The sequence below is a fragment of the Monomorium pharaonis genome, chromosome 5 (assembly GCF_013373865.1).
Source record: "Monomorium pharaonis isolate MP-MQ-018 chromosome 5, ASM1337386v2, whole genome shotgun sequence".
In the NCBI taxonomy this organism is placed as follows: domain Eukaryota; kingdom Metazoa; phylum Arthropoda; class Insecta; order Hymenoptera; family Formicidae; genus Monomorium; species Monomorium pharaonis.
In genome coordinates, this window is record NC_050471.1 from 23,738,520 (window position 1) to 23,765,012 (window position 26,493).

Genomic DNA, 26,493 nt, shown 5'->3' on the forward strand with positions numbered 1-26,493 from the left:
AACCCGTATTTCTTTAATTACGTGTATACCTGAGATTTTTTATAAGAATTTTTTAAACGGTTTAAAAAGTAGATATTAAAAGATGAATAAATTTATCACTTTGGTTAAAAATTAATCTATTGTTAAGTGGAAATTTTCCCTCCTACAATATATTTAATTGTTACAATAATACAGTTATGTTTACACCAATCTTTTTGACACCTGACACCAGCCGTTGCCCTATTTCTAGCAAGCTCATACTGTGCAAAAGAAAAACAAAAAAAAAAGTAAAATTTAAATGGGCCCATTTTGGACACTTGCAAAATCTGGTCCTATGTGATAAAACTACGTTAAAAGCAAGTCAGAGCTCTTTTAATTTTTTGTGTAAACAGAAAATTTGTAAAATTATAGCGCAAATGCGATTTTGATATCCTTTTTCTCTTTTTTCCTACCCCTCATCTATACTCTTACTCTCTCTCTTTTTCTCTCTAATATATTTCATATAATTTTAACCAATTATAAATATGATATAATGTTGTATTTTAGATAGTGCTTAAATTTTTTCCAGAAGAGGAAAAGAGCATCTGACTTTTGTTATAATATTAATTCTTATTTCGATATACATATAATAATAAGATTCATGAAATAAAATTTTGCATTAGAACAGTTAAAATTGATTAAAACTTAATTTTATAAGTTAGAATTTGTGAAATATTGTTATGCAAGAGTCAAAAAAATAAACAAAATTCTATTAATTAAATTATTAAACATAAACAGTATTCCCACAAGTTATTATATTTTAAGACAGCTTGTCTTGCTTAAATTACATTAATTTCAGATGTTTTTAAATAGTAAATTTATTATTTATTTAATTTAAAGCACGCACTTTTAAATACTTTTAATATATTTTACGTATATACAATATATTTTTTCTTTAAATAATAAGGTTTATTATTATTTTAATAATATTTTTTTAGTTATTTTAATTTTGAATAAATAAAATCCAATTAAATTTTGACTAAAATTTTATAGTAAAATATTATTCATATCTGTAACGGAAAATATAAATGGCTTTTTAGGATGTTATAATTATTCTGCAGCATTCTGCGCGTTCTCTCTCATTTATTGTGCGCTCATTTATCTGGCACGTAATTTATCATCGACCTATGCATTTATCCGCGGTCGCGTCTTATCGAATCGAAGTGCAGGCTAATGAAATTGGGCGGGAGATGGGCGTCGCGACACCCTTAATTTCCGGCCGAGGCGGCGCGCGGCGGCGCGCGGCGGCGAAACAAGCGGAAACGAGACGTTGTATTTATGTTAAAACTTAAACGCTCGTCTTAAGTAGCAGCCGAGTAGCACGAGCCAAAGCGTCGAGTCGCAGCCTTGTGGCTCTTCCGATCGGAATATTTCTGCGATAGAAACTTCCTTCGCGCTGTGCCGGGAAATTTCCGGAACGACGTTGGAAATTATTAGCAGACGTCGCAAATGGCGAATGCGAGACGCTAAAATAGAGTCCCGGCCTGGTTCTATGATATATTTCATCGATATATTTATAAGAGTTTACCGGCTACTAATTTATTTGTTAGATAAATCGAACAACAAAAAATATTAATTTCTACAAAAATATGAAAACGCTAGAAAATTATGAGTTTTATATGTATAATTGTTATCATGTTAATATTAATTTAAGTACCATATGAGAAAAAATTTTGAATTATGTAATGATAAAAAATAGTGTAAATCATGTAATTAATATTTTTATATGTATAATGATAAAAAAATAATATTCTTATATAATGCTCATCATGTTGATGTTTAAACGTCAATGTAATGAAAATTATTTGACTACATTACATAATATTAATACCATTTCAGATCTATAATTTTTAGAATAAACTTAAGCTCTTTAACTTCTCCGATTTCGTAATTACAAATCTTTATGTTTTGATCTCAAAAGGAATTTTAGCAGTGAAACTTAGTCGGGATAAGATGTGTCAAAAGATCAAACATTTATGTGGATGATGAACTCCCGGTAGTTAAACTTGTAAATTCTTCCGGGCATATTCTAAGCATGGCGTTGAGAAATATTGCTTCTTTCATGCGCTCTTTCGTGCATTCAAGTTGCACGAAAGCTGCAAGCTCAGCTAACTCCTCAATTCTATCTCTCCTCATCTATTCATGGGATGGTCTCGCTGTGTAACATTCTTTTCGTGAATTTCACTTAGGCGCAGATTCCTCTCCCAGATATGTGACAAAAATTAAGAAAATAATTATTATATTTATATATAAATATAAATTTGCAATTCTATTGTTAATAATGTATAGTAAATATTTTATATAATAGTTCATATTACATATAATACTATTATACATATTATATGTATATAATATATTATTAATAACGCATTGCAAATTTATTTACATAAATGTTTTCTTAACTGTTGGCACTTGTATCCTCTAGATTGTTTGTTGAAATTGAAAACATATTAATTAAATAATATTACAAAATCTTATTAAATACATATTATATTGTAATATTGTTGCAACATTGGATATTTTTGAAAGCGAACACTTTACTGTAATGTAACAGCAATGTTACGGCGACATTGCGGAACGTTTTTGCAATGTTGCAGTGTTACAATCAAATATTTCTGCAATGTTTCTGTTTAGGCATAAGATCCATCTTGAGCTCTCAACATAATCGAGTTATAAAAAATTCACGAATTTTTCGGGCAAATGAGTAACATGGCATTCGTTGCATCCGCTGCAAAAGTGTGACAGCATGTCTAAGAAGAAGCGGCTCATTATTAATTAGCTATGATGTGCACGATATTGACTCACCTTCCCTCTTTTCTCCCTTGTAGGGGTGCCGCACTTCGCCTAAATGAATGCGGGGTTGCAAAGGATGCAGCTGCCGCTGCGAGAAAAATGTGGCGTCGCGGAAATTCTCGGCGCAGTTTTCTCTTTTTATTTGCGCAAGTATAAATCATCCTCGGTTCAAACCACGTCTTATACCGCGTGCGTATATTTCCGGGGAAATATCTCGTTTACCGTAAATAGAAATTTGCTAATTTATTATTACTGCACAGTAACGTGTGATTTATTGCTCGTAATGTAATTAATAAGCACTAGTGAATGAATTTGCATTCTTTTATAGGAGAAAAATAGCGAAACTGTAAACAATGTTAAAAACAATATTGGACCGTTATTCACGCTTTTAATAAAGCAGGTTTACAAGAATAAATGTTATGCGTACTTGTTGATATTTTGTGTTTGAATAAATTGTAAACAGCTTGATAAATATAAAAAAACTTTACTTGATATAAATAATCTTACAAATACGGGAAGATTTACAGAATTAATACAAATAGAATTGTTGAATTATAAAGAATTAATAATATATACATATATATTAATATCTATTATAAATATATTTTTATTTTATTTTATATAATGTATTTTACAAAAAGTATTAAAATAAAATTTATATTTAATAAATGTTTAATTCTAATCTAAATTTTTTAACTGCAAATGTTATAATTACTTTTCAATATAAGCTAAAGTTATTATAAATTAGATGTACATATTGTAAAAAAATTTTGTGGTATACAAATAAGACAGATAAACAAAATGTGTATGAATTCCGAAACTATATTAAATAAGATCTACATTTATTATCTAACTAGACAAATATTTTGATAACTGTACTATTTTAAGGACAAGACTATGTAAGACTAAAAATATTTACTTGTCCATATGATTTTTCGAAAACGTTTCATAGTTCTTGAACGCAGTGTTTGCTACGTGTGCAAACAAATTTATAGATAGTGTTTTATTTTGAATGTAGATCCAATTAGCTAACAGAAAACTTATCTCTATAATCAACTAGCTCCAGTTTCCCGTACTTTTTCAGAGGATTATTTTCTTTAGTATCATAATTTTTCTTATCTGGAATTATTGGTTTAAATTGGTTTAAGTTGGAACTGTTAAACTGTTGGAGCTGCCTAGTTTTGTTAAAAATAAAACTATGTAGTACTCTCAATAAATTTCACGTAAAAATGGAACAAGCTTCAAACAAATTCGCAATTATAGAATTAAAAATGTTTTCGGTCTATTGTAGTCAATTTTTTTTAAGAATTTGAGACAAAAGACTAGCCAATTTTGATAGAAGATTCAGATGCGATATTCAGAAAAAGTATTAATAAAAGTAATAATTTTAGTTATCTAAATATGTATTTAGTTATCTAAATACATTTCTACAGAGCTAAATTTTCAGCAGTCAAATTTATATATCAGACTTGAAATTCACAAGTGTGACAATTTTACAAAAGTGTGACTAAATTCCAATGAAGAGAATGTGAAGATGTGTCTTTCGTTGCTGCACAATGGAAATCGTGAATATGAAAAAATTAATAAACATACAACTGTGCAAAAATAGAAATTCTGCGTATCTCAGCAATGCCAAAAATCAACGGAAAAACCACGAATATTTCATGCATCGAATGCTATATTCAGAAATTGAAATGTGTATGTTATGATTATAAAAATATTGCAATTTTATAATACTGCCATTGTTACTTTATTGAATGAAAGCGATTTAAAATATAGAGATACAAATAATATGCTTTTGATATACAATCTCTATTTTATATTTTTATAGACATACAATTTTAAAAAGTACGTAATTTTGAAGTATTACCGTGAAAATGAAAATTAAAACACCTACAGAGATTTTAAAATACCTGATATATGCATGTGTCTACAATTTATAAAATTACAAAAAGATTTCTAATGTTGCATCAATATCGCCATCAAAAAAGTTGAATCTTGTGCCGAAATTTATAATCGCAAATAATTTTTAATCTTTGATTAAGAATGTAGTTTAATCACATATAGATTTATATTTATAGATTATTTTAAACTATAAATTTAAAATCTTACGGCTATAAATTCTAATAAATATTAAATATAAATTGACGAATAATTACGGATAGATAGAACTGTGAGTCATCAAATAATGATCGACTGTACGAATAACGATAATAATTTAATAACTTTATTAGAACATTATAATTTTTGGTTTTTGTTTTTAAATTCTGATATAAATTCTTAAAAATTTTAAATTATGGTATGAAAAAACAATAACTTCTTTCTAAATAAAACCAATATAAAATATCAATATAAATTACTAATATAAAATAATTATATTGGTAATACAATTTTAGAAAATAATTACATTAAAAAATTTTTCAAATTAAATTCGAAAATTGAATTAGTTTAAAATATATAAAAATTTTGCAAATAATTATTTTTTAGAGCAAATTTATTAGAATATTTATTTTTTGAATTTAATTTAAAAAAATTTACTTTTTGTTTAAGTGCTTCAAAATCTCTTTCAATTTACTATACGAAAAGAAAAATTTTTAGTGATGTAGCTAATTATGGTTTGTCAAAATTATGTTTATTATTACAGAATTTGTTATTATTATTTAGTAATAATAATAAATCGATATAGTTGTTGATTGCAAAGTATGTATGTATATATTTATGCTATATAATCATGTCGATTACAAACTGAAATTTATTTTTCTATTTTTTGTTATAACTAACATATGTAATTAGTTGTAAAAAATTGCTTATCTGCGAGCAATGGCAACACCGCTAACAGCTGAAATATTTCTCGTAAATAAGAATTGCAGAGAATAGAACAAAAGGTGCAATATTATGCGATTTTTCATTCTTGTTTCAAACAGGAAGATGTTTCGAAACAAGTGGATTTCTTTACATAAAAGGATTTCTCGAAACCGAAGCTTCGAAGATTTGATTTCAAGATGGAAGTCGATAAAACGAACAATACAATTTTATTCAATTTTGATGAAAATTAATTTAGGAATTTAGTATTCGTATCTACAATGGTATTATTTCGATATCATCAAAACTTGTTTCTTACACAGTGAAACTATCATTAACTAGTAGTGGAAGGGTGAGGGAGGATGGTTCATCCTGGGCATCGTTTCAGCAAGGATGCCAATTTAGTATAATACTTTCTTATTACAAAGCAAAAATTTGGAATCGAAGATTTGTTTGTAACGAAAGACAAAAAGTCATAAAATCTCGGCTGCTCAGTGAAAGACAAAAGTGGAACAATTAAATTAAATGAAACTTTCATGATCAAATCTCTTTTTTTACTACAATAGAGATAAATTTTTGTTTATAAAATTTGTTGCTTGTGATAAACGAGCATGTTGCTGTTTTATGAGAATAATTACTTCATTAAATACATTTTTAGTGAATTGAAAAAATTATATGATAATTAGTCTATTGGTAATTATTATGAATAATATAGTAAAGAAGGCTAGAGTCGGGGAATCGCCCTGGATGTCTTTCCTTACTACGCCAGTGTGGCTAATGGTTGCAATATTGCAATGCATGCTATTATTCATTAAAGTAAAATTTTGTGACCTTTACTTATAATACTAATTAAATTTAGTTACCTGCTAAAATTTTAGTCATCTACATGTTAAAACTAAAAGCTGCCACACAAACCGATTTTGTAACTAATTTTTTTTTCCGCGGATGTTAAAATAAATTCTTTATTTTGCTTATTTTTAAAAAGAACCTATGTTATTCAAACCAACTTCATGATTAAAAGTGTCGAAAGAAACATGGAAACCAAGACACATTTTGCATCATCGAGTTGATCGAGCGAAATTGTAATCTCATGTTATTAGAAGTTACGATTTGAACATCCAATTACAAATCTGTTTAAATATAAGTTTGTTTCTTGTATCGTTCTTGTTTATGATTTCAAAATCAGATTCAAATTAAAATTAACAATTGATTGGACTGGATATACTCTCTTGATGACGAAACAATAAACGCGTATTGTCTCCCATACTTCTGTCCGATAGCAATGGCGGGCACACATAAATCTTCTCTTTTGCAACAACTTCTCCCATAAATCCCGTACGAGAATAACATTTCTCTTTCGTTTTTAGGCAACCGTCGCCGAGTTCCGGCACGACCGGTACCTCGACGGTATCATCGACGACCGGCGAGGGAGACACGGCGCAGAGCATCGGTATGTACCCGGTGGGCGTTGCGACGTCGTCGACCGTGACAACGGCGATGCCAGTGACGACGGCATCGACAACTGTGCCGCTGATCACCTCCGGCGTCACTGCCGGAAGCGCCGGCATCGCCAGAAGCGTTTCCGCGCCGAGCGCCCCGCAGCGGCCGGTCGTCCAGATTAGCAGCTCCTCGGCGAGCACCTCGGCAGCGCAACGGCCGAGACTCAAGAGGACTCAAAGTCGCACCGAGGCTATTCGGAAGTAAGTACAAATCTATGACATGATGTCGACAAAATGTTCTCAATTTCTCCCAAAATTTCTTAATTTTTTTATTTATGAAGTTTCTTTATTTAATTTGTTATCTTATTAATTCACCTGGTTTATAAAGTATCTAGATTGAATAAGATCCACTTAATTTTATTTTTTAAATAAAAATTTAAGAGAATTATTGAAAGTAGAATTTTAAAAATATATTACTCAATAGAGTTTTTAAATATTATACATATATATATAGTGTTTTTAAAAAATAAATTAAATGAACTTTTTTTCAACCCAGGTACCTTATTTCTTAATTCTGAATAAGATTGTTGTATATCGAGATATAATGGATAAAAGTTGTTACCAAGTCAATGCGTGAGCGATTCACACCATGCAATATACATGTTATTTAAAATATCATTAAAAAAATGGTTTTTACAACAAAAATTAGTTTACTACTGTATAATATTTACAAATTGTATGAATATGTCTTTATACTTAGAATATAGCTTATTATTAGAATTATATAATTTTGATAACAAATTTATAAATTAGAAGTATAGAACATAAGAATTAATTACACACTTTTTCATAAAAATTCTTTTATATAATTTTTTTATATTAATTATTTTTAGAGAAAGCAAGAATATAGACATTTGCTTAAATTAAGAATAATTTATTTAACAACTCCGGCAGAAAGTTTCTTATAAATCTAAGAATTGGAATATTATGTGATGCATTTTATTTTAAATTAAAAGTAAAAAATATTGTGGCTTATTATACAAAGTTATTTATTCAAATTTATTTTTAATTTTATTTATATAGTACGAGTAATATATTTTGTGCATGTGTGTTAATTTATTTCTGTAATTAATAAATAAATTGAAAGAGGTTGTTTTAACATATTGATTGTTATGTCACATATATCATTCAAATGAATGACACTCCTTCTGTGTGTGCACGCGCGCGCGCGGGCGTGCGTGTATGTGTTCAGAGTGCCTCATCATTCAAATACTCATGAATATCACCTAATTTTATAACAATAATGCTTTAATTTAAAGTGTTTTATGACAAAGATGTTTTATGGACAAAAATAAATGGAAAAAAAACGTGTTTAATTTTTTTAGACATGCTTTTATGATTTATATCTAAATAATATGGATTATGAGGCTCTAGTAAATTGAAAAGTAGAATATTTTTCTGCACCATTTAAAACTTTTATTTAAAAAGTTGGGAAATAATATGTAAAAGGATAGAAAAATGTTTCTTTTTTGAAAATGATTTTTATTTTAAAAAATATAATTAAAACAGATTAAATTGAAGTTTACTCGACTGGCAGTGATTTATTGAATACAAAATGACGTTTTGACCCTCGCTTTGGGTCTTTATCAAGTAAATCAAATTGGATGTTGTATGTTTAACAGTCACAAAAATATATATTACATATTCAACAGAAACACATTATCTATCTTTTTAAACAAAATTTTGCATGATGTGGAAAGATACTCTATTTTTCGATTTGCTAGGATTATCATCCTTTACGAGTTTAAGGGATCAGATTGCATAATATTTTCAAATTTTGCAGTTATATTAAACGCGAGACAGCACAGTTCTTTGGAGTCGACGAAGAATCTGAGGCCTCGGAGAAACAGAGATGGCTAGACCGACGACGGCGTATGGCGTCGAGGAAGTACGGCGCTTTGGTACCGGAACACAGGCCGCCGGATCCGGACATCACCCGGGACGTACCGGACACGACCGAGACACCGGAAGTGAGTGCATTGTATCACGAGAATATATGTTCTAGCGCGATTATAATCGTATGAGTGATCGTAATCGATTATAATCAGGAGTTTTGGCTATGTCAGCAGGATAAACCATGTCGATCAAATAATACATGATTTTTTACATAAAGCAGTTTAACGAAGATATATGAGTTATTGAAATCTGTTATTATATGATAATAGATATTAAATAATTATAATAAATAATAACAAATACAACTATTTAAAATTGTTTGATTTAATTCTAAAAAAAAAACACCATTAAACACAAACATTTATAATGCATTTTTTATACGTCAATTTTAAGTGGCGAAGTATTATCTCAAAGTCAACACTTATATTTGATTGTATATAATTATCGTTGAAATAGTAAGATATATAAAAAATGTTTTTAACTGATTTTTTCTGGGTTTTTAACTGCTTTATAACTCTGTATATTAAGAGTTTTCAAAGATCTAATGTTTCTCAGAATATTTTATTTTTGTTGTTGTTATTGTTGTTGTTATTCTTGTGAAGTTATATTTCTTCTTCTGAATAAAAAATTTATATATAATTTTTTATTAAATTTATACCAAATTCAACATATTTCATATAACTAAATATTGTTTTTAATTAAAAACGTTTCCATTAACGTCTATTTGAGACTGTTGATCAGCCAGATGATTTTTTCATTTTCCCGTCATTTTGGATTGCAAATTATTGAAAAGATTTAGTTTACCAAATTTATTAATAATTGCATTTTGATAATTTTGTAACATATTTTGCAGTGACATAATAAATGTGGAAGGAAGCTTAATCATCTTCCCAATTCGTCCATTTAAATTATTCGCTATTATTATATATAATCCTTTAATATGTATCTTAATATGTTTCAATATGTTCTTTTTAATCTTTAGAATAATCTAATTTATTCTGTCTTTTTCAATTTTTACATAACTGTCTCTTGTTGAAATAAACGGAAATTCAAAGAAAGACTTTAAATTAATCATGAATAGCGGCTTCTAGTTATTTGTTTCTTAACTATTTTATTTAAAATTAATTTTGTTAAATTACAATGCCATTCTTGAGTACTATATGCATTTTTAATGGATACGTTCAACATATTTGACTTACATACATATATATATATCTTACAGTTTTAATAATAATTTGCTGGAATCAAAAATAAGAGTTTAAAAGAATGTTTTTAAACTTTGAAATGGACATATATAAAAAAATATACATGTTTTTAATTTTTAACATTATTACAAAAAGAATTAAAATAATTTATTAAAATAATAGTTTCTTGTTAGTCGCTTAAATAATAGACAATTTTGTATAATTCTATATAATTTGTATAATTCTTGGATTATTTTTGAAAACATTACATGTACCTAAACATAATTGGAGATTGTAACTTAACAAGTAATAATGGATTATAAACATAATATATGTAAGAAAATAATTATAATTAATTAATAATTGAAAGTAATTTGTTGTTTTACAAAATATTGTTACACATAATTACATAAATTATATCAGATTAGGAAAATGATGATATTAGTTAAATAATTTTTTTATACATTTTCTTTAATAATTTAGTCAGAAATTGAGAGATTTTTAAAAATTGTTATAAAAAAATACGTTTCTAAATATTTATTTCTGAATTTCTTATAGGGTGTTACACTCAGACGATGGCAGCAACCAGAAAGGAGGAAAGATTCTGTAGCAAGGATGACGCTGTTGGGTCTTCATTACATCGTTGACGTAAGTTATTATTATCAAATTTCTAACTTTTTAATTTTAATTGCGACGAAATCTGCTTTAATAATTTTTTGCTTATACAAAATAGTATAAAAATTTTTATTATTTGACAAATGATTTATTCTTACACTTTATGAATTAGTCAAATCATTGTGCTAATTAAGAAATATAATTCTCAGATTTGTTTAATATTATGGATTTGCTTAATTAATCATTGATACACGGATTAATTGGAAAGTTAAATGTAACCGAGTATTTTTAGAATATACAGAACGAAATGTTCATTTGGTAAGTCGAATCTGATCTCTTTGTGCAATTTTATCTTTGTCGAGTTGAAGTTATTAGTTTTAATAAACAAAAACGAAATAAATATACTTATGTGTAATATATGAGTAATAATGTACATAAGTCTGCGGTTGAATTTATTAGGATCACAGGGCGAATCGCGCGACGTAATTAGCCAGCCGGGTGTAAACCGCCTTCGCTAAATTACGTTACATTAACCCTAAAGTTTACATTAGCCAAAGTAGAGTAATATTCCAGTCATAAAAGTGGAGCGAGACCCGTACGCCCGTCACCTCATTACGTAACTTCGGTTTTAATTTACGCCAGAAGGGCTTATTTCCGTTCGCGCGCCAACTTTGGCGCCCGCCAAGCTAAGACGAAATTTCACCTTTGAATTATTCAGGCATTTCACCATTCGTGATTATTTTACAAATATTATGCTACATGCGATTGCTCATAGAAGAAGGTAGTCGAATAATATTGTAAATTTAATATATTTGTTTATGTTTAAATGCTCTCTTTAAGTTCGTTAATTTGTATAATTTGCTGTTGCAAAACCGAAAACACTTATCTTTATGTCTTTATGTTCCTTTCTCTCATTACTGATTTCACATTTTTTAATAAATTGTGTGAAATGCCGAGCTTTTTAAATAATGATTTTAAAAAGTTAGCTTTTTTGCAGCTTGGATTATTTGTATCTGTTTATAAAATGATGATGAAAATCAATCAAATCATAGACTATTTATTAGAGAATTAAAAAAAAATAATAAAAACTGGTTTGTTAAGAGAGAGAAAAATATATAAAGTTGAAAAAAATGCTTTTACAGAAAAGCGCAACCTTCAAAGGTTTTGGTAATATAATCAAAACATGATCCATTTATTAAAGCAATTTTTAAAAAATTTGTAAAAGTGGGTTTTTAGAGAGAGAGAGAGAGAGAGAGAGAGAGAGAGAGAGAGAGAGAGAGAGAGAGAGAGAGAGATACTATCAATGTAAAAAATACTTTTACATAGAAAGCGCTTCAAAGGCTTCGATAATAGCGTCACAACTTTTACAATAATTTATTCTATTTTTTTCTGTTTATTTCAAATTAAGACTATTAAAATGAAAAGTCGCACCATGTGATTAATCAAATAAGAATTTGAAATAAATTTTTTTTTATTTCTTAATTGATGCTCTGCTTCCAACTATTCAACTGTAAATTTATAATCCTTGTAAATCCTTTTTATAGGTATTTAAATACATTATGATAAATGATTGTTCATATTCACATATTGATCGGAGACGTAGTCTCTTTTCCTATTTATTTTCCTATTCGTATTATCGTCGAATAAATTTGTAATTAAGGGCACTTCTTTGCTTTGTGCCTTTTTTTCACTGAGTTTGTTTACATTTTTAAAAGTTTATATATTTCTTTCTGATTTATTAATGTTTAAATAAATTTAATTGTCACTGATTATGTTGGTTAACAAAAAAATGATTTTTCTTTGAGTAATAAGAGTAATAAGAAAGAGAATAATTATTTCTCGCAGTTTTTTGAAATGCTAATTACGGTTCTGTTTGTCTAATTGCTCTGGCACAATTTTAATAAATTTGTAGTTGAAGTTGTAAAAAGAAATATTTTAATGTATTTTGGCGTACATTGATAACTATGTATTGGAGAAAAACTATATTACGAAATTAAATATGTTGTTAGGACTTTTAACTTTTGAAATAATTGTTGTATATAGAATTATCAATTGTAAAGACATTTATGATTAACATAGGATCTTTATTGCATATAGCATTAAACATCAAAATTGCGATATAGTCTGATATGGTCTAACAAATATTTTTTAATAACGTTATTTGTTATTAATAATTATTAATTTTGCAATTTCTTTGATTCAGTGTCGAACGAGAGTGCATTATAAATGAAACATACAAAAATTATTTTACATGTGTAACTCAAAAAGAAATATGCAGAAAACAATCTAAAAAATAAAACAATGGAAATTAAGATTAATTAAAATTATTTTAATCATCTATTCTACTCTGAAAAATAGTCTATTTTTGAGAATTTTTTTGAGGAAAAAAATTGTTGCTAATACTTTTTTATGTTTTCTACATGTACGTATACGTATTTATTTAAATATCTATAGAATATCATATGGTTAATTGTTTATTAGTTTTTATATATTCCAAATGAATACAAATACATATTTAAGTCGGTTAACACAATTTCTAAAAACAATATTAAAGCCATTGATATTTTTGAGTACATATAAAATACGTGTTTGTTCATTATATGAATTACGAAAAATTAAAAATTGCTAATTATTATAAAAACAATGCAGTTTTTAAAATAAATATCAATTTTTTAATAGAATTGATTGAATTCAACATATATGAAAGAAATAGTTAATATATAGATGTAATAATTTTAATTTCATGTGATAACTGATATGTATGCAAAAATTGAAATTGATAGTCTTCAGTTTCTGAGAAATCATGTTAATCGACAAGAAAAATGTGTCTATTTTTAAATTTACACTTATAAAAACTAATTATATAACTATATCAAAATTTGAAGATATTTTACTATACGCAAGTATATAACTATATAAAAATATATGTTTTCTTTAAAAAATTTCTCAAAACAGGCAAATACTTTTTGTGTTCTAGTCTAAAATGTTCTTTTAACACCGTGACATGTGAATGATACAAAGAAGTGTGCCATTTTCGGTTAAACTAGAACTAAAAAATATTTTATTGTCATGTACCCTTCCTCTTATGACATGATATTTTAACTTTTTCTAGATTAATAAGGAGAGATTATTTATATCGTATTTAAAATATCAGAATCACAAAATTCGGACATTTTTCAAATTAACTGCTGAATTAAAATTTTTTGTAGTTGATGAATTAGATAAGCAATTTACTGCGACCCAGACATAAAACGAAAATAATAAATTGAGCTTTGACAATAACTTGCTGATTTGCTCGAGATGTCGAATTTATATTTTTTTCTGCTTCTTTCAATCGGCTATTCGAATTCATCGAGCAATGACATGGTTGCGCGTGCACGGGTCGGGCGGCTATATTTCAAAACTTACTACTTAACTCGAACTAGCGGGACGACGACTGAAGTGTGTATCGTCGCGGAAAAGTCTGTTTTGTATACACGACAACCCATTAAAATATTTCACGCATGAGACGCAGAAAGCGTCGACTCCGCGCGCATCCAAGTCGATTCCAAGTTGAACGAAAAATTCAAGGCCACTTGTGATTAATTCTTATGCATTAAGATTGTCTCAATTATTTAAAATTTTTGTCAATTGTTTAGATCTTTCAGCGAATTTGAAAAGTATATCCTGTTTTGTTATTATGATTTTCATGAGCAATTCATATACATGAGCGAAACCGTTAAATTATTAGTAATTATTAGTAAGCAACTAATAGCCAATTCAATAACAATAATTAATACGCTTAAACACTTGCCAAAAAGGTTATGCTTGCATTATTGTAAAATAATTATTTAGAAACTGTTCAATAATTTTACATGAGTCTTATTATGAATTAAATAGAAATGTCGGATATTTCATAGAATAATACGATTGACGTGCACTTCTTTTCAAATTTATGTTATGCTTAATTATTATTTTACTGTTTTTTTTAAATTTTATTTTACATGCAACAAGATTATAATATTAGTTAATACTAATAATTAAGGTGCTTAAATGTACTTGTCGAAAAAGATTGTACTCTTATCATATATTGCATTATTATTTAGAAACTAATCGATAATTTTACGTAAAGTCTGCTATAAATTAAATGTAGAATATTTCGCAATATAAAATTATATGACTCATGTTTAAAATTAACTTTGTGTGTTGCTTTTTTTAAATTTTACTCAGCATCCAATGAAGTAGTAGAATAATACTAGAGACTAATAGCTAATGATAATATATTCAGCTTACGATGGTTTTGTTAATATTAACTAATATTATTAAAGAACTGAAATTACAATATGCACAACACTAACTGAATAATACTATAATAGAATGATTGTGAGCAAATTACCTTTACTTCTTTTTTTATGATTTCTGCGATGTAAATCTCTACACGGCGTAAATTGGAGTTATTTGAATAATTTTTGAGCTGAGAACGTTACTTTAATAATGCATTAAAAATAACATGTTATCATTACTATTATCATTACTTTAATGTAACGGTTCGTTACTTTTTTTTTTCACAAAATTTTTTTGCAGAATAGCATCCAATTGTTTATGTCGCGCTTTGACACAAAATTTATAATAGTTTTGATTTAATCCCAGTATGACTCATATGCATGTATTATATACATTTTATTATTATATTTATAAAATAACGCGATAAATTTTGTTATCATTAACATTACAGACAGAAAAAAATAGAATTATTACACAAAAATATAACGATAACGGCGTTACAAATAACGCATTATTTCACAATTCTAACTTAATAATATATAGATACTATAACATAATAATAATACTGTACCAAAAACAGATACTGGCTTTCGCTATTATAACTCTAATGTAGATATCATAAGAACTCTTTTTGTCGTTATAAGAACCTAATCTAACACAAAGGAAAAAAAAATAGACGAGTTTTTTATTGTATTACTTATAATACATTGCGTAGTATTTTTCTTCATGGGAAAGAGTTTATTTGCGTGTCCTCAACGGCGCGCTGCAAAGTACTATTTTGCACTACAAATAAATCTTTGAATTTTAGTACAGACATAATATCGAAAATTTATCGGTGATATTGATTCAGTTGTTCGATATATTTCGTATATCAACTTTACGAACATGGTACTGAAAATTCACAGACAACATCTTATTTTGGAAATTTGAACTGGTATTACTGTTATTGACTTGCATTTGTAGCTATAAGAACCATGACATTGTTATTTTAATGCTGTAATAAAGAATTAGTATATAAATATAAAACTCATTTGTTTCTGTTTATAATAATATCAATATCTCGCAAATATCCAATATTCGTTTAATATATTCTATTTCCACTTGGAATTGGATGTTATAAATTAAATGTCGAATATTTTACAATATAAAGTAATATGATTGGTACACAGTATTTTCAAAATTAGCTTTATACGTTGACTTTTTAAAATTTCATTTAGCGTTTAATGAGGTAATAATACAATTTGTTAAATAAAATTATTTTATAAATTTAAATTTTAGACATACAATTATATTTTACATTTGACCTTTTTTTTTAATTAATGCAAAATGTGATCTGTTAATAACGTTTTCTGTCGTTATTTGGATTACATAGCACACCGAGCGCTTTAAAACGAGCGGAAACGATCGAGCGATTTCCGCCGATAATTCCGTATTGTCCGGTGTCCGGATTTTTCTCGAGGCCACGGAATTATTACGTGTGAGAGCTGTGCACAAAGCGATGAAAATGAGGTCCAAAAAACGATACAAATTAATTCTGCCGGCGATCCGTTCCACGCCATCAAATCACAATTCTGCGATTCTCGCGATTGTGCTCTCTGCAATAATGAAATTTATTAAGCGGAAATACAACCCGCGCTGTTTAAATCGGTTTAAAAATCTATTTTTAATAGCAACTATAACATGTAGTGTTGAATCTGGAACAAAAGCTTTGCAAAACATATTTCCGTTCACACAGTATTTTGAAATGAATTGCACGATTTTTTATATCGACGTATGTTTTTTTATTAAGCATGTGTCAAATCTCAAAGAATTATCAGAAATAAAAATTTCAATAAATTGTTTTATTATTTTGTTTAATTTAAAAAATTGTATAAAATTTAAGCACAATTTTCTTATTAGTTTAAAAATTATTTAATTATTTTGTTTGTTTTTAATTCTTTTGTAAAGTCATATTGAAGAATTATGGTTCCCTATTTATATTTTGTACAATTTTGCACGTTAATGATTAGTATTTTAAAATGATTTGACGCTTAGAGGAAAGAAGGGAGTTATAAACCCCCTATTTTCTTTTATTTAATAACTTAGTAAATATTTATGTGACACAATTCTTGTTAGTACAAGATTGTTATCCATAGAATCTTATCAATCATATCTTATTATATTAATATAAACAGAAGTTCTTTGGATATACATGACGAACATAAGTAACAATTCACTGAAGAGGGAAAAATTCACCCCCAGCCCGAAATTTTTCCTAACACAACTCGACCTAATTTTAGTTGTAATTTGGCCAAAATTTCAAATGTGAAATCGTAAGGCAAATTCCACGCGAAACGACTTCTACTCTCATTCTTCCAATGTTTACGGCCAAAAATTAGAATTCCCTGTCCCAACATTTCGTCAAAAAATGCGCGCTAAAAAAATTATAACCGTCAATGAAGAAGTTTGTAATGCAAAGAGCTACATCCCACTTTGTATGCGTACTAATCGGGTGTAAAACAGCGGCTGGTAAAGTCCCGTCCGAAAAAACGCAGCTGCGGTGGACACATGCGTGCGCGCGCGCTTTTACACGTTGCGCTCTGATTAAAGCAGCGCCGATCTTACTTAATAATGGAGTTTATTAGATTTCCGCTAATAAATGGCGTCGCTGTCTCCTTATTACGTCGCGTACCGCTCAGACGCGATATAAATTTTAATAAAAATTTGCGTGTAACGCATGCACCGCGCCGCGCCGCGCCGCGCCGCGTTGCGCCGCCATTAATTAAGTTCCCTTCACCGGGACGCATAAAGGGCGAGTAAAGCAAGGGTAAGCGAGTTACGAGGGTAATCTACTCCCTTCGTTACGCCGCCCTAAGATTTAAAACACTTCGTTACGCGACGGACGCGACGCGTGCTCCCCCTCCCCCTTTCTCTTTTCCTCTTCTCACCACTTCTTTGCTCTTCTCTTTCCCTTTTGTATTCCATCTTCTTTTTAATTTCACTGAAATGGCGAATTGCGCGCATTGCCGCATTCATGCGAGAAGTAAATAAGGAAAACCTATCTTCTCCCGCAAAAAGACGAGAAGTAAAGTGATTTATCTTATCCTTGATTCAGAAGGTTTAATCATGCAATTTGTGCAGATTTTTCTTTTACTAACAAGGAAGTTTCAGCAACCCGAATAATTCCTGAAAAATCAAACTCTCCAGAAATAAAGTACCAATTAATTCAATTAATCACTGTAATTTTCTGTTTCGATTAATAAACGGTTCTAAGAGTGAAAACGCCATTTCAAAGAAAATCGACGGACTTATTATTTCTCCATTAATACCGTAAAAACCTTAAAAAGAGATATTAAAAAATATTAAATACGAAAATTTAGGGGTTTTAAAGGTCTACAACATTTTAAGAGATGTAAACATTTTTTAGTGTTTCTTCAACAATTATAATCTTAACATCTTAATATCATAACCTTCTGTTGTGCTCAAATTTCTTTTTTAAACATATCTTGTTAAGTCTTAGTCTATTAGTTTTTGAGATTGTTGATTGCAAATCTATCAAAATTTAAAAAGTCTAAATGGGAGCAAATGGCAATATAGCAGTCAAATAAAAAGAAGATAATTATGACTTATGCACAACGGAAGTTTTATGTATAGAAGTTTTTATATTTAATTTTAAATTTATAGTTAAAATTTGAAAATCTAAAATATCGCACTCAATGTTGAACAAATCTTTGTTATATTTTTAAATGAAAAGGTCTTGTTTTAGTATAAAATGAACGACGAGGACGTGACGAGAAGTTTTAAATGTAAAATATAAACTTTCAGCTAAATATAAGTAATTTTTTAAAACTTTGTCATTTTGGATCACTACATTGGATCTGCTATTAAAAAATTTTAAATATTGATGGCATATTTGAAGTTTAAAAACCTTAAAACATTAAAAAGATTTTCAAGACATATTTATTATCTTTTCCGTTCCGATATAAATTTTGTCTAATAAAATGCTAATTTTGACAGTGATGTCTTGTTTATAATTTATTATTTATGTAAAATAATTACATATTTATGTACATGGATTAAAAAATGCAAAAAATAGACACTCTTTGTATGATTATGTAGCAAAGGATTTAAGCTAAAAGACATTAAAAAAAAATCTGATATTCCTTCTTTGTTAATATCTTAGAAAAATTATAAGACGGTAATAATTGATTCAATTGCGACTTTCACTCTTTACTGATTACGTAGTGATTCCTGTTAGAGATAATGAAAAAGTATTAAATATTAAAGTTCATGATTTACAATAATATAATAATATATATATAACTTTTCAACGTTTTTCTCGTCATTCTACAAAAAACTAAATATAAATTTTTCACTGTTCAATAATAATGAAACAAAGTTTCACAAATCCTTTATAACCTTGCACGAATTAAAGATATATTATATTTTTTGTAAAACTCGAAGTACAATAAATGATGTTTGTAGTAAATCAAAAATATTACAACTTGTTTGTAATATAATAAATCAAGAATATTACAACTCATTTGTATTAATTCCATTGTACAATATAAATAATGTATAAAATAGAGTTGTGTGAAATTAGCATATAAGAAAATTTTTATAATGCATAAATTATCCTTTTGAAAATATCACGAATCTGTAATAAAATCGATTAAGAGTGTGATTAGTAGTGAGGGAGAGAGAAAATGTTTAAAAAAATTATTTAAATATTTCTTTATATGTGGGCAAACCATAAATTATAAATTTTTGTATTTTATATATTTTTTTAACATTTCTTACAATTTCTAAGATATTAATAAAAATATGAAAAGAATTTCTTTGAAGGAATGTTTTTAAAATATTATCTGTCGAAATAGAAAATTGAGCTATGCAATCAGATTCACATTTTATTTCTTCAAAAAAATATCAGATTTTTAGGAATTTTTTTTTAGGAATGCTTGGATTGTTAGCTCTTCTTGCCGAATTGTCAGTGATATTTTTGAAAAAAACAAACATCGAATATAGCATAAGTAAATAGTAAAAGGTGTGGTACAACTGTCGACGTCCTTTCAGGAAGTTTTGATATCTCTGCAGGCCTAGAAATGTCGGGGTCGATACATTAACTATGCAACCATTTCGAAGTTGCAACTGCGCGGTCGTATCCGCCAACGTAGTCGTTAATGCCGGATTATGTAGATCTGCGTTTAATTATATGCTCGCAAAATGATGGATTTTCCCAGTGAATGCTCATTACGCGTTTGCCATCATTGATCGATATTAATGGCGAGCCAATAATGTAATCTAATAATAACGCCGCGCCGGTACGAATTAATCAGGTCTCAAATTATTGCCGATCGTTATCGTCAATTCGGGTAATTTCCTCATCTCTTCTCTTTTCAACGACTTACGAGTGACACAACTTGTCACAGTCGTTGTGTTGTCCCATTTGGACGGGATTTAACTTAACTTTGTTAGATAAAAAAAAAGTTTTCCTAATTTCATGCTATTAGCTTTTTATCGTGTCGTACTGTCTTTAGGCAATGAAACTTGAGAGCACCAACAATAACCTGGTTTTAATTGTTAAAATCTGACGAATTTCCCATATTCTTTCTACGATGGACGAATAAACAATACCGTGAAATGGAGGTATGCATTGAATTTGTCTTTGCTCTGGTGGAATGCCGATACAAATATCTTGTAATTTTATTTGTCGAAGAATTTACATCGTATAAATTGAGATATTTAACATGGACGAAGAATGTGAATGTGAGATATGTGTTTCCTCTCTCGATAATGGCGTACTCGTTAAAGCGGAAAAATTCCGGAAGTGGGGCTGCGCCTCTGTGAAATCCGACGGAATTTAATTTCGTGCACGGCTTGCGGGAATTAACATTCACCCTGTTTATTGCTTCGTATCGAGCCTTTCCGATCGGATTTTATACTGTCGCTGCACTGTTCCCAATCGTTAATCGCCGTCCACGGCAATTCGAACGGCGTATTTTGAAAAATGTGCCTGGCTGTTTTGGAAAATTGGAAGCCCTCAATCTTCCATTATTGTCTCGATACGCTCGATTACAAAAAGATTTACCTATAAAAAGAACCGTAATAGTCTAAAACATTCCATCACGTTATCCGGGTTCTTTCAACAGCGTTGAATGTTCTAAACATTTTTATTTGTAAAGGATATCATACATATTATTTATTTGTGAAACGTTACGTATGTAGTGTATTTTGAATATTTTAATTGAAACAGTGAAATATTTTGAAAACGAAACAATTAATAAAAAAAGTTTTAAACAAAATTGTATTTGTGTGCCAAGCAGGATAAATATAATAGTAAAAACAGTTTTTGAAAAAATAAATTCTTCAAGATTACATAAAGATCATCATTTTTTACTAGTTTTATACTTTATGTCAAAATATGCTAGAATAAGATATTTCGTTAACTATTTATTTATTGTTAACTGTACCTCCAAAATTTTACACACAGAATAATAAACTGAATCATATTATATTTAAAAAATTATATAATTTTAAATTGAAAAATGACAATAAATTTTACATATCTTTGAAAATATTAATTTAATAAAAATTATTTTATTATTATACGTATCTCTTCTTCAGATCATAATTTTTGTCTAAAACAGTTTGTCGTTTACTTCATTTTCCAGATATTTCACTTTTTAAATTAAAATATGACACCTTGTATAATGTTAAAAACGCAACAAATTACAATAAATTATTTTTCAGAGAAGGTTTAAAGGGAGGATGGCTCTAAAGTAAGAAGGTTTATGAACGATATTTTATTAATTTACTCCGCAACACTAGGTATATAACGTGCGGATTTGCTCGACAAAGACGCCGTTGTCTCGTTAGTCGAGGGGCGTGATGGTCGAAGAAACAATATCGGTAGAAGTTGCGAACTTAAACTGCCGTTTAATGCGGCCAGTTTTATGAAGTTTTGAAGGGATGGTAGGAAGTGCACGGTCAGATGCACGAGGTGACTGTCGACTGGTTTGCACTTACTACTGACTGTTAGCAGCCAGTAGTAGGTGCCGGCGAGTGGACCGGTCGAACGGCGCCCAGTCGCTGCGCGTGAGTGTGCTTTCGACAGCTCTGACAGTTTATTAGTGGTATCGGAACGGTAACTGGAGATGTAGCGCGCAGTTAGCGATTGCCGCGAAACTTTAAACGTCAATTTCTAACGCTTTGCTTCTCTAAACGCTACCATTAAGACAGCTCGCGTGTCTCGGTCTCTTCGTTGAATCTTTCAACATTTTATGAAATTAAACTGTTAATTTTGAAGGTGGAGTATCAGAGATTATTTTATTTCTTTAAGGTTTTCAGAAGACCTGTCTGCAAATTAATTCTTATTTGTTGACATTGCTCGTATATTAAGAAAAAAAGTTGTCGCTAAATTTTTTATCTTGATTAAATTTATTCGCTCTTAGTATTTAGCTTAAAAAAGTATAATGTATTTTAATATGTAATAAATATTTAAATATATAAATATATGAGTTGAAAAAATTTAATTAAGGTGAAGAAATTAGTTAATTTAGCAAAATTAAGTTGTGTATATCAATACTTGAATTTCAATTATTTACCTTAAAGAAAATACATGAAATACTTGAACCAATTTAATCAAATTGAAAAATTTAGTCATAGTTTACAAATGAAATATATGTAAGTCAAGTATGTATATACTTAAGTTAACACTACAGTCATATATAATTTTAATTGTATTTAATTTAAATACATAAAATGCTTGAATCATAAGTTCAAGTATTTATAACTCAAGTACACAAATACTCAAATCAAAGAAATTTAATCAAAAATTTAGGAAAAGTTATAAATTTTTTAAGTAATAATACAGATTTTAAGAAATTTTTCCTAAATTTTTGATAACATTTTTTTGAATCAACTATTTTAATCAATAATTTTGAAAAATTTAGGAAAGTTAATTTTTTTTGTCTTAACGACTTTTATGTTTAGATTCAAACTCCATTTGCGATAAATTTTTCCGTGATTATTATTACCGACCCATATAGGGTTGCCGGTTGTGACAATGAAACCAAGATTTAGCCAACACTAGGGCAGCCAATTGTCGGCCAAGGTTCTGTCAGTCAGTGCTGGGCCATCACTGGCAAAAAACTGGCTGTCTACTTACAACAAAAACCAGTACTTGGCCGATGGTTAACACCCATACATTGCTCGACATTCTGGCACACAGTACTGGGTCAATACTGGCAAGTGACTGGCTGCCTATCTAATTAGTATTGTCTGTCAATATTCGACCCAAGTTATCATCCAACATTGCGCCAGTACTGCGCCAATAGTATTTCAGTACCACACCAGTACCCGAACTCCGACGACCAGTATTCACTATTGTTGGCGCAGTACTGAGCCGATTGTAAAACCCTACAGGAGGATATAAACAGAAGTATAAGAAAAAAATTGATACTTTTGACGAAAATATCTGAGCAATTCTCAACAATATGAATATGGCGATTCTATTTAACCGCAGCACTTGTATTTCCAGTCGCTGACAAGGCCGCGTCCTCGCGAGCGCTCGCAATCACGCCCGGAGTCGCGCAGCTTTCCGCCGAGCACGATCGCGTATCTGTCGAGGACAGCGGCCTCGGATCCTGACAGCGGCCAGGACGAGGACGAGTCTTTCTTCGAGAGGCCTCCGCCGCCACCGCCGCCCCTTCCGCCACCTTCGTCTCAACAATCGCAGACCCAAATCGATCAGACCTCTAGTGGATTAATCAAGGACGAAGAGGTCGACGCTAAAATAGCAGACATCTGCGACACTACGCAGGATCGCGAAGGGATCAGAACCGAGGAATTAGTTGGGTAGGTCTATATGGGATTACGCGCGCGGAATTTTGGGGTGCGTGAGACAATTAAAAAGTGCGATCTTATGAAATCCTACTATTACCCCTTTGAAAAGTTTTTCAAGGAAACCAAGTAGAACAATAACGTTAAAGTTGTGATTAATCAAGAAAAGTGACTTTTAATAATCATTTTTAATATAGAATTGTTAGATGAGAAAATCTTTCTTTCCTTTTAATTTTCGAGCGGTGAAATATTCGACGCTTCTTTCTGCAGATTTGCACCACAGCAGAAGGACGACAGGATGGCGATCGACGGACAAGTCAGACGACCCCGTTCGATTACGAGGGACCACTATATTTCCAGGTGAGTTTTTTTTTTGTTTAATGAAGCTGTTTGACGGAAAATTAGATATCATAGCCCTTAAAATGTCACACCATTCAAACTATGTCAAATTTTAATTATGTTAAAGTTAACTAACCAGCTCGAAAACTAATAAATAATATTTTATGTCGATTTCACGAAAGCAACTTGAATATTTTTTAATAAATCAGAAAGAATAATCTCTCGTGAGTGTCACGGAAATAACGGGATTAATTACGTGAAAAGCATGATCTCCTATTGTGAATTAAATGAAAAGCAAGATTTATCTACGTGTTTTTTCGAGCTTTAAATTTTATTTATAAAAGTTCCTTTGCTTTTGAACTCTCACAATGTGAGAGAGAGAGAGAGAGAGAGAGAGAGAGAGAGAGAGAGAGAGAGAGAGAGAGAGAGAGAGAGAGAGAGAGAGAGAGAGAGCTATTGACGTTTGGACGTTTTTGAGGGTTGCGCGCGATTTTGAATGACCCGTTTCGTATTCGCGAACAAAAGCAATTCGCAAAGTAGATTTGCCGTAGTTGACCGATAAACGCGCAAACATGTACAACGAGAAAGAGATTACAGAAAAACAAGTTGGAGCAGGTCAAAGTACGACGCGCCGCCTCTGGTGGAGGGTACAAGGGTACCGCAGGAGGAAGGAGTGACTCTCCGCAGCCGGGAGATAACCGGGGCCACGAGGATCTCCCGTAGCACGATCGATCGTGTCTTCGACAACAGCAATCGGCGACGATACGGGATGGGCATTGTCGGTCGCTTCTTCGGGTACGTTCATATCTCATTCCTTATTAACGTCTAAAGTAAATTAAATTCCCACGGTAGAGCTGGACTGTCTTAATTGGAAATCAATTAACCGACTGCGTGAGATGTGATGCGTTCAGGAGAAAGAGATTCCGTATAAATTTTTATTGGATACATTTCAAACGGAATTATTCAAAATAAACTTTATTATTAATCAATCGTGCACGTCTTTTCCTCTAAATTAAATTCTGCCTTATATTATAATTTTTTAATATATTCTGACATACAAGGAGATAATTTTCTTTTATAATTTACACCTTCAATATCCTGATAATTGTAAACCTCGAAAAATTTTATTGTAATTTAATAAAATTCTTCAAAATTTTAAAATTTTAGCATAATTTTAAAGGTAACTTTTGTAATAAAAAAATTCTCTCTGTGCATTTATTATTATTTTATTATAATATTATATATATATTATATTAATACTCTCTCTATTTGAACCAGAAATGATTAGTTGAATCGACTGATTAGTTGATTCAATTAATTATTTCTAGCTGGAATATATTCGCCGCAAAATTTAATGTCGTGTATTGCGGATGAACGTTATCGTAGAGGAAGCATTTTGTCTATTAGTAAACGCGAATTCACAGCAAACGGGACGTACTCAAAACGAACAAAAGCTCGATGAATTATTTATTTTTTTCCATTTTTCCCGTTATTCCAGGCGATCCTTTCGAAAAAGCGTCACGCACAAGCCGGATATAAAGAAGCAGTTAGACGATTTTGAGGATCACCGACCGTATTTCACGTACTGGATCACTACTGTGCAAGTATTGATTCTGATAATATCGCTGGCGTGTTACGGATTCGGTCCCGTTGGGATGGACCTCAACCATCAATCGGGATTGGTAAGCAGATAGAAATCACTATTTATCGACCAAGATTATTCACGATTGTGTTATTCGTTTCTTGAGAACTTTGGAATTTCTCTTCAAGCTCGTTGAAAAACTAATCTCGCTGAGAAATAAATTTAAGCACTTTACGCGCATGGCACAAAAGATAAAAGTTCCTTTTTATCTACCCTGGATCAAAGCAAATTACGCTGAGTCTACTCAATCTTTGTTTGAAGTAACAAGAAGTGAATGATCACTTTAAGATCTACAATCTACTAAAGATCTGCAACTACAACAACGCCTTCAATCTTTGTTTACGACAAAATTTTGTTTTTTAAAAATATATATTGAAATTTGTACTTGCTTAAAATATCTCAAGCTATATTTTTGGAGGTATTACAATCTTGAAAAAAGTGGTTTATACTTTTTTTTAAAGAAAACTGCACATGTTTTTTTAAATTGTTACATCTACTTGCACATAGTAAATATTTACATATTTGATATGGCTAAATGTTTATTAGTTTTTATATTACGTAAGTTAAAAAAAATTTTTTAAACCCAGATAGGAAATTTTACAATAATTGTTGCCTTTGCAGA

The 26,493-nt window shown here is 29.7% G+C and overlaps 1 protein-coding gene across 4 annotated transcripts in view; it reads left to right on the plus strand.

Annotated features, from left to right (window-relative positions):
* The window catches only part of LOC105839511 (inactive rhomboid protein 1), a 137,640-nt gene that overhangs the window by 102,987 nt on the left and 8,160 nt on the right, over nt 1-26,493 (plus strand). For 2 of the 4 annotated variants that reach the window (XM_028192805.2, XM_028192802.2), the window contains exons 7-13: nt 6,981-7,313; nt 8,896-9,082; nt 10,751-10,840; nt 23,589-23,905; nt 24,161-24,250; nt 24,827-25,024; nt 25,728-25,911. In XM_028192805.2, coding sequence (XP_028048606.1) covers nt 6,981-7,313; nt 8,896-9,082; nt 10,751-10,840; nt 23,589-23,905; nt 24,161-24,250; nt 24,827-25,024; nt 25,728-25,911 — 1,399 coding nt within the window. The remainder of the gene's footprint in view (nt 1-6,980; nt 7,314-8,895; nt 9,083-10,750; nt 10,841-23,588; nt 23,906-24,160; nt 24,251-24,826; nt 25,025-25,727; nt 25,912-26,493) is intronic. The other 2 variants (XM_028192803.2, XM_028192804.2) reach the window with 2 other exon arrangements.